The sequence below is a fragment of the Ceratosolen solmsi genome, unplaced genomic scaffold (genome assembly GCF_000503995.2).
Source record: "Ceratosolen solmsi marchali unplaced genomic scaffold, CerSol_1.0 scaffold27, whole genome shotgun sequence".
In the NCBI taxonomy this organism is placed as follows: domain Eukaryota; kingdom Metazoa; phylum Arthropoda; class Insecta; order Hymenoptera; family Agaonidae; genus Ceratosolen; species Ceratosolen solmsi.
Window position 1 is genome coordinate 1,137,192 of NW_011948426.1, and position 18,030 is coordinate 1,155,221.

At 26.0% G+C, this 18,030-nt stretch overlaps 1 protein-coding gene across 1 annotated transcript in view; it reads left to right on the forward strand.

Annotated features, from left to right (window-relative positions):
• Positions 1–1,964: 1,964 nt before the first annotated feature.
• The window catches only part of LOC105363081 (FCH and double SH3 domains protein 2), a 29,040-nt gene continuing 12,974 nt past the window's right edge, over positions 1,965–18,030 (forward strand). Inside the window, exons 1-7 of the mRNA XM_011500673.1 lie at positions 1,965–2,126; positions 15,028–15,125; positions 16,045–16,090; positions 16,179–16,264; positions 16,406–16,550; positions 16,852–16,988; positions 17,762–17,825. Of these exons, the coding sequence (XP_011498975.1) occupies positions 2,106–2,126; positions 15,028–15,125; positions 16,045–16,090; positions 16,179–16,264; positions 16,406–16,550; positions 16,852–16,988; positions 17,762–17,825 (597 nt within the window). The 5' untranslated portion in view covers positions 1,965–2,105. The remainder of the gene's footprint in view (positions 2,127–15,027; positions 15,126–16,044; positions 16,091–16,178; positions 16,265–16,405; positions 16,551–16,851; positions 16,989–17,761; positions 17,826–18,030) is intronic.

Here is an 18,030-nt window from a genome sequence, read left to right on the forward strand (position 1 = left end):
CGCTAAGTTGTAAGCAACATGATTTTCGAATATAAAGTGTAAGCAGAGACAAGAACAAAATATAATTATAATGTGAAATATTCTAAATGACGCTAGTACAGACTGATTTATTATCTTGTTGCTTTTTAATCTATCAGACAAGAATTATTAATTTTTTTTTTTTTTTTTTTTTTTTTTTTTTTTTTTTTTTTTTTTTTTTTTTTTTTTAATAGAAATGTGTGACATACTGCATTTTTCAACTGTAATTAGTAAATAAAATACGTAAAGAATATTTGTACATAAGATAAAAATTATTTTAATACTTAGAGATTTAATTAATTTTAACGATTATTAAGAATTATGAATTATATTGGTAATCATATGATTAATAGAGAACAATAATGAGCAATTTATGAATAGGTTAGAATATTAATTTCATTTCGTGTTGATATTCTGAATTTTGTATATGTTTATTTAACGAAAAATTGAGAGTACAAAATTGTTTGGATAGAAAAAATTACCATTACAATCCTCGAAGGAAAAAATTCACCCGAAGCGTTTTAATAAACCGATTAAATAATTATTTTACAGTACTTCAAAAAGACGAGATTGCCTATTTCTCAATAATAATTTAATTATTCATTCAAAATCATATTCTTCGATTTTTTCCTACTTTTCAAATAATAATAATCAAACTAATCGCAACCAACATTTAAATTTCAGTCCATTGGGTTATGGTCGTAAATAAAACGAGTTATACCAATCGATAGGACTTAGCAGTAAATTAACATAGTAATGGAAAGTGTAGACGTTGATGCTACGCTATTTAATTTTGAAAATTAAAAGCTTACGATCTAAACATAAACAATGGAATTTATACAAAAAAAAAGGAATACTTTAAGGTGCATTAAGCAAAAGGTGCTTGATCGAAAGTATTGAATGAATTTCGTCTACTTAAGTGCTTGTATATAATTAATTTCAATTTTCATAATGATATAGTGGCTAATTTATACCCAAAATCACCTATTGCACACTATTTGTATCCTTATTGCATATACGTATGAATGTTTCTAAAAATAATATCGACAATTTTTTAATGAAATTACACTGTAAGTTTTACGACGAAAATTCAACGAATCAAAGTATCTGTAATAAAAGTAATTGAAAATTGAATTTTTAATAAAAGAAATCAATGCAATCTCTACGAATATACTGAATAAAAAGTTTAAATAAGTGTAATTCTGTACAGTTTGTATTGTTTCTTTCTTATTATTCTTTGATATTACATTCACCTTATATTCTACTGACAACAAAATTTATCTGTAACTTATATTACATTTCACATTACAATACATTGTATTTATATGAAATCTGTGCTATTTATTACAACTATTATTAATTTAAATTTATAACGTCATTAATGTTTCCACAATGATTGTATATATTAAAAATTACTGCTCTACATATTTGTATAACATTTAAGTAAGTTCCAACAATATTTTATATTCATAATCAGATGTGTATTTCGCACGAATTTTCAATAAAATATATTAAAAATTCATTAAACGTATTATAACTGATATAAAAATACTTCAATTATCGCTAAATGAGTTTGAATGAAAAATGTAATGCAAGTTTGTACCAATCCTTTCATTTCAATATATTTTATCTTACTCTTTTTTAATAACAATGATCTCTGGTAAAGGAGGTGCCATATAAATTAAATATCTCATCGAAAATTTTGTCAAGTACATCGCATCCATACACATGGTATGTTGAATTCGGTTACCCAGAGGCTGGCATTATAATAATACCAAAGTAAATGTGGAAAATAGCGAAGGCCCGCGCACCGCTTCCCAGTTAAGCCGCGATCACGCAGCACTGGAGTAAATCGCGATCGAGGCTCCCTCGCAAAGGAGACGCGCGCCGGTATCGCCTGAGCCGCGACGGCGCACCAGCCCGATCAATAAAGTGGATGTCGGGGTGTCGGGTTCGCTGCTGTCGAGGGCGCGCGGCAGTGTCGCGGGTGGCCTTTCCGGGGCGAGTGTCACGAGTGCTGGCGCAGGTTTCAGACCCTTCACGAGGAACGCCGGCCGCCCCCGGACGCCCATCCCGCGCCCACAGCCATGCAACCGCCCCCGAGAAAAGTAAGTCTTTGAGGCGGCAATAGCAGCCACCACCGACGCGCCCGACCAGACTTGGGCTTGCTCTACTGGGCAAGAGGCTCGCCACACTTTTTATCGATTCAGACGCCTTGTGCTCGTGGAATCCACGCTCTCTCTCTCTCTCTCTCTCTCTCTCTCTCTCTCTCTCTCTTTCTTATAAGGCACACCTTTGTATCCAGCTCCTCTGTGCTTCTGCTCTTGCTTCCTCGCTATTAGCCAACTGTGTAGCTTCCTTGGACGATTGAGCAATGATTGCATCTATCCCGTAACCATTGTCGCTGAACGAAAAAACTTTCCCGTCGCTTATTTTCCCATCTCCGTCTTCTCTGTCTCGCTGTTCTGCTTGTCGGCATTTTTATACTTAACTACTCGAGCTATTATTACAAATGAAAGGGAAGTTTAATCTTTAGTGAACCTCGTTTTACACTGACGAATGGTTACGCTCGCTTTCCGGGTCGTTAACCGATTCGAGCAAACTAAATAATTTAAATAATCTTAAGATTTCAAAATTGATCGTTAAGCTTCCCTAATTTACTGACCATTATTATATTACTTATTATAGAATACTATAATGGTGTTCAATATGTATTTTCGTACATATTTTTAATGCTCTTCCATTGTAAACAATCTTCAACTCTCTTAAGCTTATCGTTAAATTTTTATTATTCTTATTTAATGCATCTTCCTTTGAAAATTATTATTTCAAATAACTGAATACTTTTAAAACCAAACCATAAGCCATGTATTTTCAAAGCTTATTTTCATTTCATAAATTTATTAATTTTTTAATGGAGAAAACCAGGGTGATTTTGTTTGATTCGATATTGTAAATCAACAAATTATACAACATTGTATTTTACATTATTTTCAGTGATAAATACTTACATTACATTCGTTAAATTAAAATTAGTTATTTTCTTTCATGCAGGTGTTTTAACAAAACATGTTATATAGAAGCCATTAATTATAAAATCAGTTAAATTAGAGTCGATAAATTAATCATATTCTATAAATTTTATTTTAATACCTGTAATGCTTTTTAATATTAATATTAATATACGTATAATATATTATATCATTATTATACTGATTGTATAAATAAATTTAATTAAATCAATAAATACATATAAAGAAATATTATTTATAAATAAAAGCAACTTATTAGTACAATTATATTTATTGTAATTATAAACTTACTGAAATTCAAATAATAAAAATAAAAGCTAATGGATGATTACTTTAACATTGCAACAAAATTAATGCATAGCATTATTTGACAGCTTCAAAATAATAATTAAAATTATTATAATATTCCATGTAATATTCTCTTATGAATTGTCATAAAAACAATGAAAATATTCATTTTTAAACGTATCCAAGTATTTCAATTTTAAGTTAAAATTATAATTGAACAGAAAAATATCTTATTTTTTTTTTCTATTTTTCTTAATAACGTAATTTAAGTATTATATTGAAAAAATATTATATATTAATAAAATGATTTGAGTATTGACTTATAAAAGATTTTCATTTCATTTTTACTTAGGTAAATATTTTTAACAAAACCAAACAGATATTGAGAAGAATATATATATTTATTATAATTTAATAGATATAATATTCAGCATTATAATTATAATTAGAAATTAATAATTTAAAATAAACCAAATTATTCGGATTGATTTAATATTATTAAACAAAAACAAGTAAAATTTTTCTTAACATCGTTTGTAACATCGTGTATAATAAAATCTCATTGCAAATAATTATTTAAAACAGATATTTAATTATTACCAGAAAGATATTATATTCGTATGTAGCCTATTTTTCAAAAGCCTATATTATAATTATAATTAAAATTAAAATATAATTAGCCTATATTTCAAAACTTTTGCAATAAATATTTGAATGTTAATCGCGTTTATTTCGTAATTATCTAATGTAAGTAGAATAAAATTTTAATTACTGACAAAATAATCATTATAGAATAATTTAATCATTCAATAATATATGAATAACATATGCTCTTTATTTACACATTAAATCATAAATTCAATGACTGAAATAATATTTCCTTAGCACGTATTCAGGCTTAAAAATTTAATTTAAAATATCAGTATCCTATATGTCAACATGGATAAATAAAAAACATATAAAAAAATTAATGCGCAAATTATGCTTTAAAACAAGCAATAAAAATAATTGAATATGAGCATATTTTGCAGAAATTAGAGGAAACAATAATAAAAACTCTTATTTAATCGTATAAATAATCCAAATGATAAATCTAATATTATATTATATTAAAATAATTTTTATTTTTTTCAATTCTTAGCTATTAATAAGTGTCAAATAGAAATTTTAACTTGAGATAAGAAAATTATTAAATTTACAATCTATACAAAAACTTACTTTGTACACTAGAGGTTGTTTTTTAATAATAATAAAATGAAAAAAACATGTAGAAAATACTGAAAATATATATATATATATATATATAGCAATAAAATTATCAGATTTTAATTTTCATTAATGTACTAGAAAATTTTACAAATCTCTTTAAAGATAATTTTTAAATAAAATTTTTTACAGATGCTTTGTATTGTATTGTTATCAAATTTTGTCTTGAAACCGGTTAGTTTTATATTAAAAAGTAAGAGTTTTAGTTATATCCTATAATCTTGAAACTCTTAATGCAGCCAGCATTTATTTATGAAAAATATTGTCATTTGTTATCAAATAATTTTCAATTCTAATTATTTTATTTAATATATAATTTTGATGTGTAAAAATATCGTTAAATAATTAATTTTTTTTATTTCAACTTTAAGGAGATTAATTATAAATTTATATTTAATATTAAAAGAATAAAACATAATATAATAAATTTTTATTTTAAATTTTGAAATCATGCTTGAAATGTAAATATAATTCATACGGCATAAAATAAAAGTTCGAGATTAGTTATTACATAAAAATTACTCATTTATTCGTATTATAACATTATATAACATTAATATTGGCTTCGAAATAAATAGTGAAGTATATTATTTTTATAACTTGATCAAATCTAGTAAAATTTGTTCACTATTTTATCCATATTGTTAATTATAAATTTTAATAAAATTATGTATTAATACGTTGAACAGCTTCTCAAGTATCAGTAAACATAATAATTACTATTATTACTGAATATTTAAATAACTTTTAATAATTAGATTCTTTATCATAGTTTCTTTATCATAAAATTATTAAATAATAATTAATCAAGAATCATTAATACTGTGAGTAAATACTGTGATTTAAATACTACATTTTTTAAACAAAAAATATGTAAATCAATGCCGATAAGTGATGATAAAATCTAAAATTCGAAGGGGAATTGGATGGCATATATGATGGCATAAAAAGAACATTGAGTAAATGAGTTCATAGAACAATCGTTTATCATAAAAAATGGGTAAATACAATTATATACTAAAGAATTATGATTTATTTAAATAAGCCGTATAGATGATACGCGGAGAATTCTCATGAGACAATAGAATCCCCGAGTATTAAAATTAAAATTCGACGTAAAGAAAAGGGAAGAAGAAACTTAAATGAAGTTTTGAATCCCAAGATATTTATCAATATTTTATCAGAAAAGCTATAGATAATACATAGTTTTATTATTTTAGCAATTGTAGAAAATTAAATGTAATATAATATCATATTTATTACAATCTGCATTTTTACTGCAGAATTCCGTAAAATAATAACAAAAAATGGAAAATCTTTTCTTATAATCAAATAATTTAGTAATTTTTCTTATTAATTTATATATTCTACTTCTCTTTTCTTTATAAATTAAATTAAAATTTTTTTTTAATTACATTACTTATTTTATAATGTTAATATATTGATTTGAATTAACTTGTGTAGCTATGATAGTAATTTTTCGTTAAAAACTTTTTCATTAATATTACATTTCCCAAAATAAGGATAATGTCAGAATTAAAAAACAATATTAAATATATTTTGATTAATGAAATAAAAATAATTATAATGGCAAAATTAACGTTTTGAAATAAACACATGATATTTAACAATCTACACATGATAGATTGACGTATTATTTACGAAAGTAAATAATTTCAATTTAATATCTAATTAATTATAAATGCATTTTTTAATATTATATATATTAATTCAATAAATAAAATCAATTAAATAATTGAAGTTTATAAATTCAATATTAAAATAGACTTGTTGCTGAATGTTGCTATTATTATTAACAATCACTAAATTGCCACTTGATAAACGTTCATACAATTTCCATGATTAAATATTAATAAAAACATATCACCATATTAAATGTGTTAATTATTCAAATTAATTTTACTGAAGACATAAGACTGGTATTTAGTCACTTTAATAAATTGTACAGACAGTGTTGCTCAATTTCAAAAACATTTTTCCATTTCACTAAAGTTAAATTTTACTTATTAATAATAAGCATTATTATTTGTATTTAAAAAATATATGAGAACAGTTTTTATTGCATTTGATAAATTATCATCGCTTTTCAAGAGAAAATAAAATTTCGACTTACATGTATTAATATATTTTGTAATTTTCGGATAACATAATTATAGTAAAAAAACATATAGTTATAAATAACTATGTAGGCAAGAGCAATATTTTTTCTTAATCATATGAATAATATTTCACTATTTACTCCAAATAAATAAACAATAAATAATCTAATTTTATAAAAAATATTTCATAACTTGTTACATGAATGATAAGATTGTTTAATATGGATAACCTATAACTAGCAAAGATAACATAGATAATATATTTCAATATAAATCTATTTCAGGAATTGAAGGAATTGAACATATAAATTTATAAAATCTATGTATATTATGAGTTGTCAATACAAACATGATGAATATTCATAATTATTACATTTTATTGAGAGTTCCAAAGAAATAATAACATGTGTCATTTTCTTTTTTATATAAATTTTATAAGATTTTAACATAAGATCTTAATCTGCACTAATTACGGGATTATATTATATGGATTATATGTAATAGAGTTGGATATTATATTCTTAAGTATTAATCCATTATAATATAAAACAATAATTCCTTAGTAATATTAATGAGCTTCCTATCGCATAATGTGAAAACTGGGTCAAAACTTTTTATAAAAGGAAAATCAAAGTGAGTGAAAATAAATTGAATTATATTATTGAGATGTTCGTTTATTTCATGAAAAAAAAAAATCATTTTTCATTTCTCTGTATATTATTGCAGAGTCGTTACCGAGGCGACATAACTGTGCATACACGTGACGCCGCTAGTTATACAGGATCATCAAAATATAGTTAAATTGTTTAATCATTACATTGCAAAATATTTATTATATAATATTTCAGAATATTTTATTTATATAATTATATAATATTTCAAAAATTACGAATAGTTGTTTAACGATGTATCAAAATTTGTAACGATAAGATTTGCATATAAAACTTGTAATTATTTCATATGAAATTATACAAGGCCAGTATGAGAAATTTTTATCGACACAGATGATTAATATTTCTAAACTAGATAAAATTAATGAAAAATGAACGTGATAAATTTACTGTATTAATTAATTGTTATACAGTTAATGGCAATGTAATAAATAAAATGGAACAAATATAGTATTTCCATACGAATTTTTATGCAATACTTTGAGATAAATACTGATGTAATAATTCTAATTAAAAAATATAAGATACGTTTATGCAACAATACGGTAAAATTGCAATCGTATAATACGTTTATTGTGTACCAAATTAGAACATTTTATTTTACATTTTATCATATATAATCAATCTGTAAATCTTCAACCCCCGTCGTTTATCGCAAAAGTCGATTTATGTATTCTTATTCGAAACAAATTATAGTAAATACTTGCTTTCGGACAGAATGACAGTCACATTTCAAAAGAACTTCTCACGCAGCGGCTAATTTGTATCGATTATACGGACAATTATTTTTTATTATTTTTTTTTTTTTAATTTTACGTTACAAATGAAAATGCTTGTAACATTCCTAAAGATAGGTAATACCCACCCGGCGAACGCCCGTCCAATAATTCTTTATGTCATCTTGAATACATTAGCATTTAATTAATAAATTCAATAGCATTAATATATTATAAACGAACTGACAATATTTGTTAGCAACATTTTCATATGACTAAGTATTACGTAATAAATCATTAGTGAATACCAATTCACATTAAATATAGTAACGCAAATGCTACATTGTAACCTTGAGTAGTTAGTAGTTGAAGCATTCGGTGTCCCATTCTCAAGTGTCTTGCCACTTGTCGATAGCCTTATTGCGAACTGATTTAGTCTGGATGTTTTATTAGAAGGTCAGTAGTATTCAAATCAGTAGGAACTCCTAGCGAATTCACCCTTAGCGAAACACAAAATATACATATTTTTCAAGAATCCTTCAATTGTTCTCAAACAGCTTACACTCGACGTTTTTATGCCCGAAAATTCACAATTCACTAAACTAATAATTATCCTTTTCTCAAAATTTAAATAATTCTTTGTTTACTGTGAATAAGTTGGCATTAATTAAAATTTTGCTAATTTTCAAATTGAATAGACATAGGGGTAAAAAAACTTTCAATGTAATATTATCGAAAAATTCAACAATGTTTTTGTTTTTGATTATATTGAATTGGATATTAAAAATACAAATACGCAATCGTACGATTTGTTTAGATTTTTCAGCTTCATACCAAATCAAATATCAAATACATTTGCCATGAAAATTTAAATAATTGCTCTAAAAATCCTGCTAAGATAATTAAAATGGACGATGAGGAAATTACTTTTATCCAGGAATTAGTACCAAAACTATGAACAATAGTATTCTTTTGCTTAGATCATCTGCTCATTTTCTCTTCGTTAAGAATGCAAGTGGAGATTTCACCCATAATAAACCAAAAGGACTCTAAAAGGATATGCGGTTACGAGGAATAGTATTTTCGAATAAAAGCTATTATTAATTGCATAAATGAATTATTATAATTACATTTTTAAATTCAAATAAAGATATCATTGTCTTTTTCGTTATATCATTGTTCTTTACACCTACGTATGTGTGTGTCCGCGTTTGTATAAACCAGATAAATATAATTACCATCTATATTATCAGGATATTTAATTGCTTCAATCAGATGAAATTATCCTATAATGCATCATATGGAAAATTATGCTTATTTTTTTTCATTTTCTCAATTAACATACAAATTCAATATTGATTAATGATTTTTCATTAGCATTTCATGTTATTTATAGACAAAGCAAATGCACTTATTTCGTGAAATACATAATTGTGTATTTGAGGATAAAGATAAATAATAATTATCCCATAAGTTGGCTATATCATGAATTGAACTATCAAATATATGTGTACAAAATATATAATAATTATATTTACAATTGTAATTTTTATAAAATGACGATTAAAACACTTCAAACCACTTAACTATTCGTAGAAATATCATGATAATGACCAAATTAAATAAATCAAAGCTCAACTCTTACGTGAATCGAAATAATAATTAACATTAAGCCTTCGATTAATGTAGCAGTTCAAAGGATGAAGGTCATCACATGCCCTTATTTTACATTTCAAAGAATATTTGTTTCTACATTTTTTTATATATACATATATATTTCAAATTAGAAAATAACCTTTCGCAATTTATATGTACTTGTTGCGTTATTGTCTCTAATTTTTTATAATTTTATAGACACTTTACATTATTAACAGATTAATAATTACTGAATAGTCTGAAAATATTAAAGCCGATTATACTTATTTTAACAAAGTGAAGATATATCAAAAATAAAAATTAAATTTAGGTATTTGAACAAACAAATATTGTATTAAGCTGTTAAATTAAAATAATGAAATTTCGATAAATTTATTAATCTGTTGCTCTAGTGAATAGATAAAAAAATGCTTATATTTACAACTATTACATCTATTATTGTAAGAAGCATATTAATACGATTGACAAGAAGAACTTTACTCGAAAATTTTTCGGTATTTATATCTTTTCTCATCTTACCTTATACTATATATAAAAAATAATATATTTTTAAAAAGTTTAAATTACAAATCGTACGGCCAAAGTTTTACTATAAAAAACATCCTAACAACAAGTATCCTAGATTTTATCTTAGCTATTGCTTTCTATAAAGATGAAAAAATAGGAATCAAATAGAATTAAGTAGATGAAAATATGTGATAACTCAACTTAATAAAGTGATATTATTAGAAATTAAATTTTTTACGAATTTCTTTTAAACCTTAAAATGAAAGATGAATAATATCAATGAAGAAAAAAATTAAAATGCGCATTAATAGAGAGGTTTGCTTAGAACTTTATTATTACTTTTGATGATTGTTACGATTGTAAATAAAGTATAAAGATCTTTAAAATATTTTTGTAGATATTTATTTCATAAAATTATAGATTCATTATTTACAGATAAAGTTAAATTAAAATTTCTTGAATACGATTTTAAACTCAACTGACACAAAGCAATGATATTCAATAAATGCAATTATAGACTGAATGAATAATACAATAAATATATAAATTGATATGTCAAATAATTCTCTTATATATTTGCTTCGATTTAAGTATTCAAAACTCGTATTATTTATTAAAAATTGACATTCATAAATATGGTACGGCTGACTATAATTAAGTATAAACTACTAACTCCAACATTAGCGCCTCTTTTTTTATTTGATAAATTTTTTTATATATATAATTATGAATTTTTCAAAAAAAAAATATTGTTCTTGATTGGAAAAATTTGAAAATCTTAAAAATATATCTATTTAATTTTTATAATTATCGTAAATCAATATACAATCAAATGCATTGTATCACTAATTCCGTACGCTCGTCGTCATTGACACTTACAATTATAGCATCAATAATAAAAAAAAAACTTAGTCCGATAATATTATTTATTTAAATTGATACACTCATTCATTTATAAATATATAGAGAAACTAAAATATTAATTGTTGAAATTTAGAATCAAATGAATCGAGTTCGTTAAAAATAATTTATAATTTTTTTTCATTAAAAAACTGTCTGAAATTTTATCTGAATCTTTCTTATCTATTCAATTCTATATATTACGTGCAATACATTTCAAATGTAAAAATATATCTTTATAATAAACCAATTTAATAAGGACACGAAAATTTCATAGAATTAAGTGAATTGACTCAAATATAAATGCACTTAAAAAAAAATTGAATAATTAAAATAAATGCATCACTTACAAACTAAGTATTAAAATATTTTGTAAAATTGTTTATGTAAAATTCCACATTAACCATACATAGTAGAATAAGTGGTAAGTATAATATGACTCTAAAAATACGAAAAATTATACATTCAACGTAGTTGGCTAATATTCGTGCAGGTAGTGAATGTATTGCATTATCTGCAAGGCGATGGCAACAACGGTCAGTAACGATCGATTTCTAGGCTCGTTCCTTCCCTACCATCCTCTCTCTCTCTCTCTCTCTCTCTCTCTCTCTCTCTCTCTCTCTCTCTCTCTCTCACTCTCACGCACGCAGGCACACACGCACATTACTCCGCGTGATCTATATTTGCTCATAATCAGGCCAGTACAGACTCCCACTGCGCTGGTATTAGTAACGTGAAATTGTCGCTTGAGACACGTGCTATATTACGATGCGTAACACCGTGATAATATTACGACACCACACACACACACATATATATATATATATATATACATCTTGTTCGAAAGTTCGAGCTTCTTGGTAGATACATGCGTATCTGCTGACAAGTTAAAAGTTGCTCTGAGCCTTGAAATTAGATTGAGATCAAGACAAGCACATCGAGCGAATATTGAAAGTAACTCTCATTTACACACTATTTTTAGAAAAATGACGTTCAATCATTCAATCTATTTTAACCTATACAATGGCTTGTAATAATAAAGAATGCAAATCCATTATTGGACAATGAAAATAGCAAATAGTTATTGTTTGAAAATTTGTAGCTATTCATGTAAAATTATTTCGCGTGAAATGTAACCAAAACTAAGTCTATTTAATATTTACGATTTAAAGATATTATTCACCATGAAATGCCAAAAACAATGAAATTTTGTTACTTCACGGGGAATATTTTACTTCATTCTACTTCGTTATATTGATTTCCGAATAAATCTACTCTAATAAATTCGTAAAATATTGCAAGAATAACGATACTTATTCTATAAAATGGAAATCTAAAATAAAATTCGGCGTACTCTGGTAGTAAAGTTCCAAATTATTTCCATCGAAAAGCAATCGCCAATATATCGCACAAATAGATTACAAATTAAGCTCGATAATCGCCAAACGGACATACATTTAATGAAAATAAGTCCATTATTTTCAATCGAATAGAATACTATTATGAGAAATTAGTACATTAATAACGTGCTAATGTAGTACAGAAAATTCTATTGCCATAAAAAAAAAGATAGCACGAATAATTAATTTAGCAAACTTAGAATAAAATACTTATTTATTTAATATTAGTAAGAAACATTGTGGAGATATCAAGAAGCATCTCTTATCTATACTCAGCCATCGTACCTCTCGTTGGGCTTCTCAAAGCTCCGCCAGTCTGGTCCGTCAATAGTTGTCGGTCCTCGTCGTTGAGTCGATGGATCGCTGATTAAAGTAAAAAATTCCATATTAATTCCATATTGCATGAGAATGAAATTTAGTCAATCTGGATTATAACCGATTTATAAATGCAAGCATCGTCTCGACCATCTTACCAACTGTTCGATATTTACTTAGCCGTAGATTATTGTTAGCCGATACTCGGTTTGAAATATGCATATAATCGAGAATCGCTAATTAATTATTTGACTTCGCTTCGATTGAGCGTAACGCAAAAGCTCACTCGCAATTAAAAAAGTTCCGATGACCGACAGTTACGGTTACAGCAATTGAATTTGTATTTATTTCAGAAAATATATATTTTTAAATAGAGCGTGACAATGTCAAATCAATTTTAATATTCTATAACTTGAAGAATAAATAGAAAATTTTTTTGCATAATTAAATTTTTAGTAATAAAAATCGTTCTATTACCTTCATTGGGTATATAATTTAAGAGTGACTCAAAATAGTTATAAACTTAATTATAACAGATTATGAGAATTTTTCATTTATATAATAGTTTCGTTGGTGATTGCATTAATAAAATTGACTGCAGACTAATCCGTAGAGCTTATTTTTAGAATAATCTGCTACTTATATTCTATGCATATGTTAAAATCGATACTTCACTAAAGTTTCATCCAGCCGAATTAATTTTATAGAATTTATTTGTAATAGTGTATTATAATTTTATTAACAAAATATCATTCAAAGAATGAAAAAAATTAAGGATAAGGATAAGTTCGTGTACGTATTGTACTGATTTCTTTAATTTTAAAATAGACATGATAATTTTGATCAGAAAAATGATATATATACACGGAAATATTGAAAAGATATTCCAAGCAAAAATTATATATTCGAGTAATTGCAGTAATCAATGAGATAAATTATCATGAAAAATTAATACAATAAATGTAATGATAAATTAAATCTTAATTATTTTTTTACCAGAATAATGCATAACGAATGTTTACTCTAAGGTCAATGAATGTCGTATTTATATCACTTAATAAAATCACAAATAAAAACTATTTAAATATTAACATTTTTATAAAAATTATTATTTTATAAAAATATATATTATGCTAGAATGTATACTCAATATATTCTAGATAAAGGTATAATCAATATTGGGAAATTATAAAATGAAAAATTATTTTAATAATCATATTAATGTAATTAATTTATTTATGTTAATTAACGTTAATTATATAAATTATTGATTTCTCATAATTACAGACACAAGATATATTCATGAGTCTATTACTTTAAACTCTATTACTTAAAACTTTTCGTTTCACAAAACTTTTTCAACTTCTTTCATCATTTATTCAATAATTATAAGAATTTTGTTCTATTAACGTGTACTCTAAAATCTGTGATTGGAAGATTCCGCATTTAATAAAAATAAATGTAATTGCAAATATATTATACTTTTAAAAAGAAAAAAAAACCAAGTAAATTTATATTCTACATAAATCCATTATATTTAGATCCTCCTGTCGCGCAAAAAACAATTAGAGTTGGCATAATTTAATTAAATTGACTTTAAATTTATATAAATGAATGTAAAAATTAATTAGTACACAAAATAGAACAAAAAGAATTGCACGGTAAACTAAATATGAATTAAACTAAATGAGTTTAATAAAAACTTATTCGTATTAAGTACGAAAGATATAACATTTACAAAAGCATTTGAGTTCAGGACGAATTTAAGAGAGCGAAAAATAATAAATGACTGTTACGGAATTTCGAAAGTTTTAAATAAACGTGCTCTCCTTTAATACATACATTAATATATTTAATATATTTAATAATAATACTTAATATTAATAAATTTTTTTTAAAACAAATACTTAATAATACAATCTTAATATATACAACGACATTATAATAAACAGACTTTCGTTACTTTTTAATTGTCTAATCTTTGCAACAGCTGAATTGGAAAAGCCTTTCCGGTGTGCTGTTAATGTGTCTGCCTAGTATTTCAAATGGCATTTAATTACTCGGAAAATCTAAATAACCTAACTATAAAGAACGTATCCAATAATTCTTTTTCAATAATAATTTGTTTTTCAAAATAGGGGAACAACGCGAAATTCCTCAAGCATGTGCACTCGGAGCAAGCCGCAAAATTACAGGCGAAGAATCAGCACGAATGCGACCTTCTTGAAGACATTCGGTGAGTCTCTGGCACCTTTCGCCTACATTATCAGCGCACGCATATACAATCGATTATTTTACTTTCGTGAATATTCGATGCACACTGGTGTAATCGCCGTGTCCATTGATTGTGCAGCATTGTGTAAGGGACAATGTGTGCGAAGTGATGTACGAGCGTTTTATCACTTACTCGCGTTTGCCACGAAGACGATAAATTTAATTGAACAATGTATGCACTAATTATAAAATAAAACGTAACGTTTAGCAACGCGGTAAACGGCAACGTTTTTATTGAAGTTGACCTTACGAATCGAACCCACAAGTATTTAGAGCCGTTGAAAATATCTATTGTATTTTTTATCTTTTGACTCGGGTATTTATTGACATTAGACTGGCCGTGGCCAAAAGTATTTGCGAAAATCTTTTCTATCGTATCTATTGAATATGTAATTCAACTCGTCCGATTCATAGAAACTACATTGTTAGCTATAATGTTTAGTAGAAATTAAAAGTTTGAAAAAGGAATATCGCTGGTATCATCATTGATTGATTGTGTATGGAACGGTAAATTCTGTATAACACTGCCTATAAGTAAAGTTGAAAAATATATAAAGTAAAGTTACGAGTATCATTATTATAATCGTAGAATATTTCAAAGCCACATTTATATTATTTATCTTATCATTGGAGCATTGGTAAATGACAAAAGACATTTGTTTATAGCTCGTACATATTTCTTATGGTTAATATATGAAAATGAATGAGAGCTCGAGAGAGTATTAAGATTTGAATAAACGCTTCTAATACACTATAACGCAAAATAATTCAAAATTCGAATCGATCTTCATTTACAAAAGCATCTAATCATTAGCAATATAAAAAAAAAATAACGATAATTCAATTTATATGAATATCGTTTTTTTTTAACTTTTTTTCAGTAACTTTGTTATCAAAAAGTCGGCCATCGAAAAATCCTATGCAGACGTATGTACAATCAATTTCTTATTCATAGATAATATATAATCAGTGCCAGATGGAAACGTGGTATTTCGAATGATTATTATATTTATAGGCACTGCTAAAGATATCATCGGCGTATTTGAACAAAAAGATCCCAAACATTCCCGACTTGAAGGTTGACAACGCCGACGAACGATGGTGAGCTCGCTATTTTGCACATTAGACGGTTATTTATAAAAGTATTGGTAACGTCGTGAGACTTATTATCCGAAATCGGGAGTTAGCTAAAGGCCTGTTACGTATTGATGAAAAAAGAAAAAAATTATTATTAATATGTAGGAACATGTGGAATGTCTGGAGAACGGTTCTGGAGGAGAACGAGAAACTGGCCCGAGCGCGACTGGCGGCCGTAGAAGTTTTTCAATCACAAATAGCCGACGAAGCGAAGGGCTTGAAGATGCACAAAGTCCAAATCACTAAGAAGGTCCGTATGTTTCATAAAATTAGGGGCGATTGTATTGTTCATACTTTTCGCGCTTATCGAAATGTTTGTTACTCGATACGATTGAATTTAATTTGGGATAATATAGTGGAAATAATCAGTGGGAAAAGTCTAGTTAATCGCAGGGCAACGGATTTTTATGTTTTTTTTTGTTTTTGTTTTTGTTTTTGTTTTTATTTTGTTTTCTTCTTTCAATATATATATATATATATATATATATGAGAATAAAAAGAACGATATGTGCGAATGGGAAGAATAAAAAATAGCTCGAAAAACATTGCAGGCGATCGACCAATTGATGATAGTACAAAAAGAACTCCAGACCTGTGTACAGGACGTCGATAAAACGAAGAAATTGTACTTCGATGAGGAGCACAGCGCCCATGATGTGCGCGACAAGGCAAAGGATATTGAAGAAAAGTAGGTGCCCTTATTATGTTAAATATTGTCGTGTCCTTTCCCGTAGACTTTTCCACTTCTTAGTTCACGTCAGCCCGAATATCATAGTGATCCTTCAAACTACAGGACATATATTTTTAATACAGATATTTTAGTATTTGATTAATGAAAATTTGATGAAGATAGAGTATATTATCTTATATTATTTCGTTTAAAAATTAAATTATTTTATTTGTTTAATCGATAGTAAATATTTATTCTTCCTAATAATTTGCACGAAGTATAGTACGAAAGTTTCAGAAGAAACAAAAAAATAAAATAAAATAAACGGTACTTAATATCGACACAAACAAAATAATTTTTATATATGTAACAGTATTGATAAATATATAAAACAGCTAATTTAAAAATTCTTTTAAATTTGTAACTTTGTACTAATTAAAAAAAAAAAAAAAAAAAATTTCTTTTATAATTACTTGAAAAAATTATTATATCGAAATAATAATCTATACTGTTCAATCAGTGGTCACTATCAACGTGAAAATTTTAAACAAATGTATTATATAGTCTGCGAATATACTTATAAATTAATAATAATATGACGCACAATACTGTGCCAACAATATTCCATTGCAAAAGTAATAATATGCTGAGAAAAATTATAATAGAACTTGTTTTGCCACTGCCACTAACTTTTACCAATCAATGACCTAATAAATTAAATGTAAATGATAATGAATGATATATCGCAATTATATTGTGCGTTGCAATATTTTTCTCCTTTTCAATTACAGGCTTAAGAAAAAAAAAGGTTCCTTCTTTCAATCGATAACATCTTTACAGAAGAACAGCGCAAAGGTATGCTCCATTTGAACTTAAATTTGCATTTTAATTTAAGGATCTTTCAATCCTACTTTCCAACACTTGCGTATAACAATCTTGACATTATAAAGATATTAACAAATGTCTTAATACAAAGCAATTAATTCCAACAGCATAGTCTGTGCCTATGATAAAAAAACACTTTGTTATGTAGAAAAATTTCCATAAAACATGAAAAATA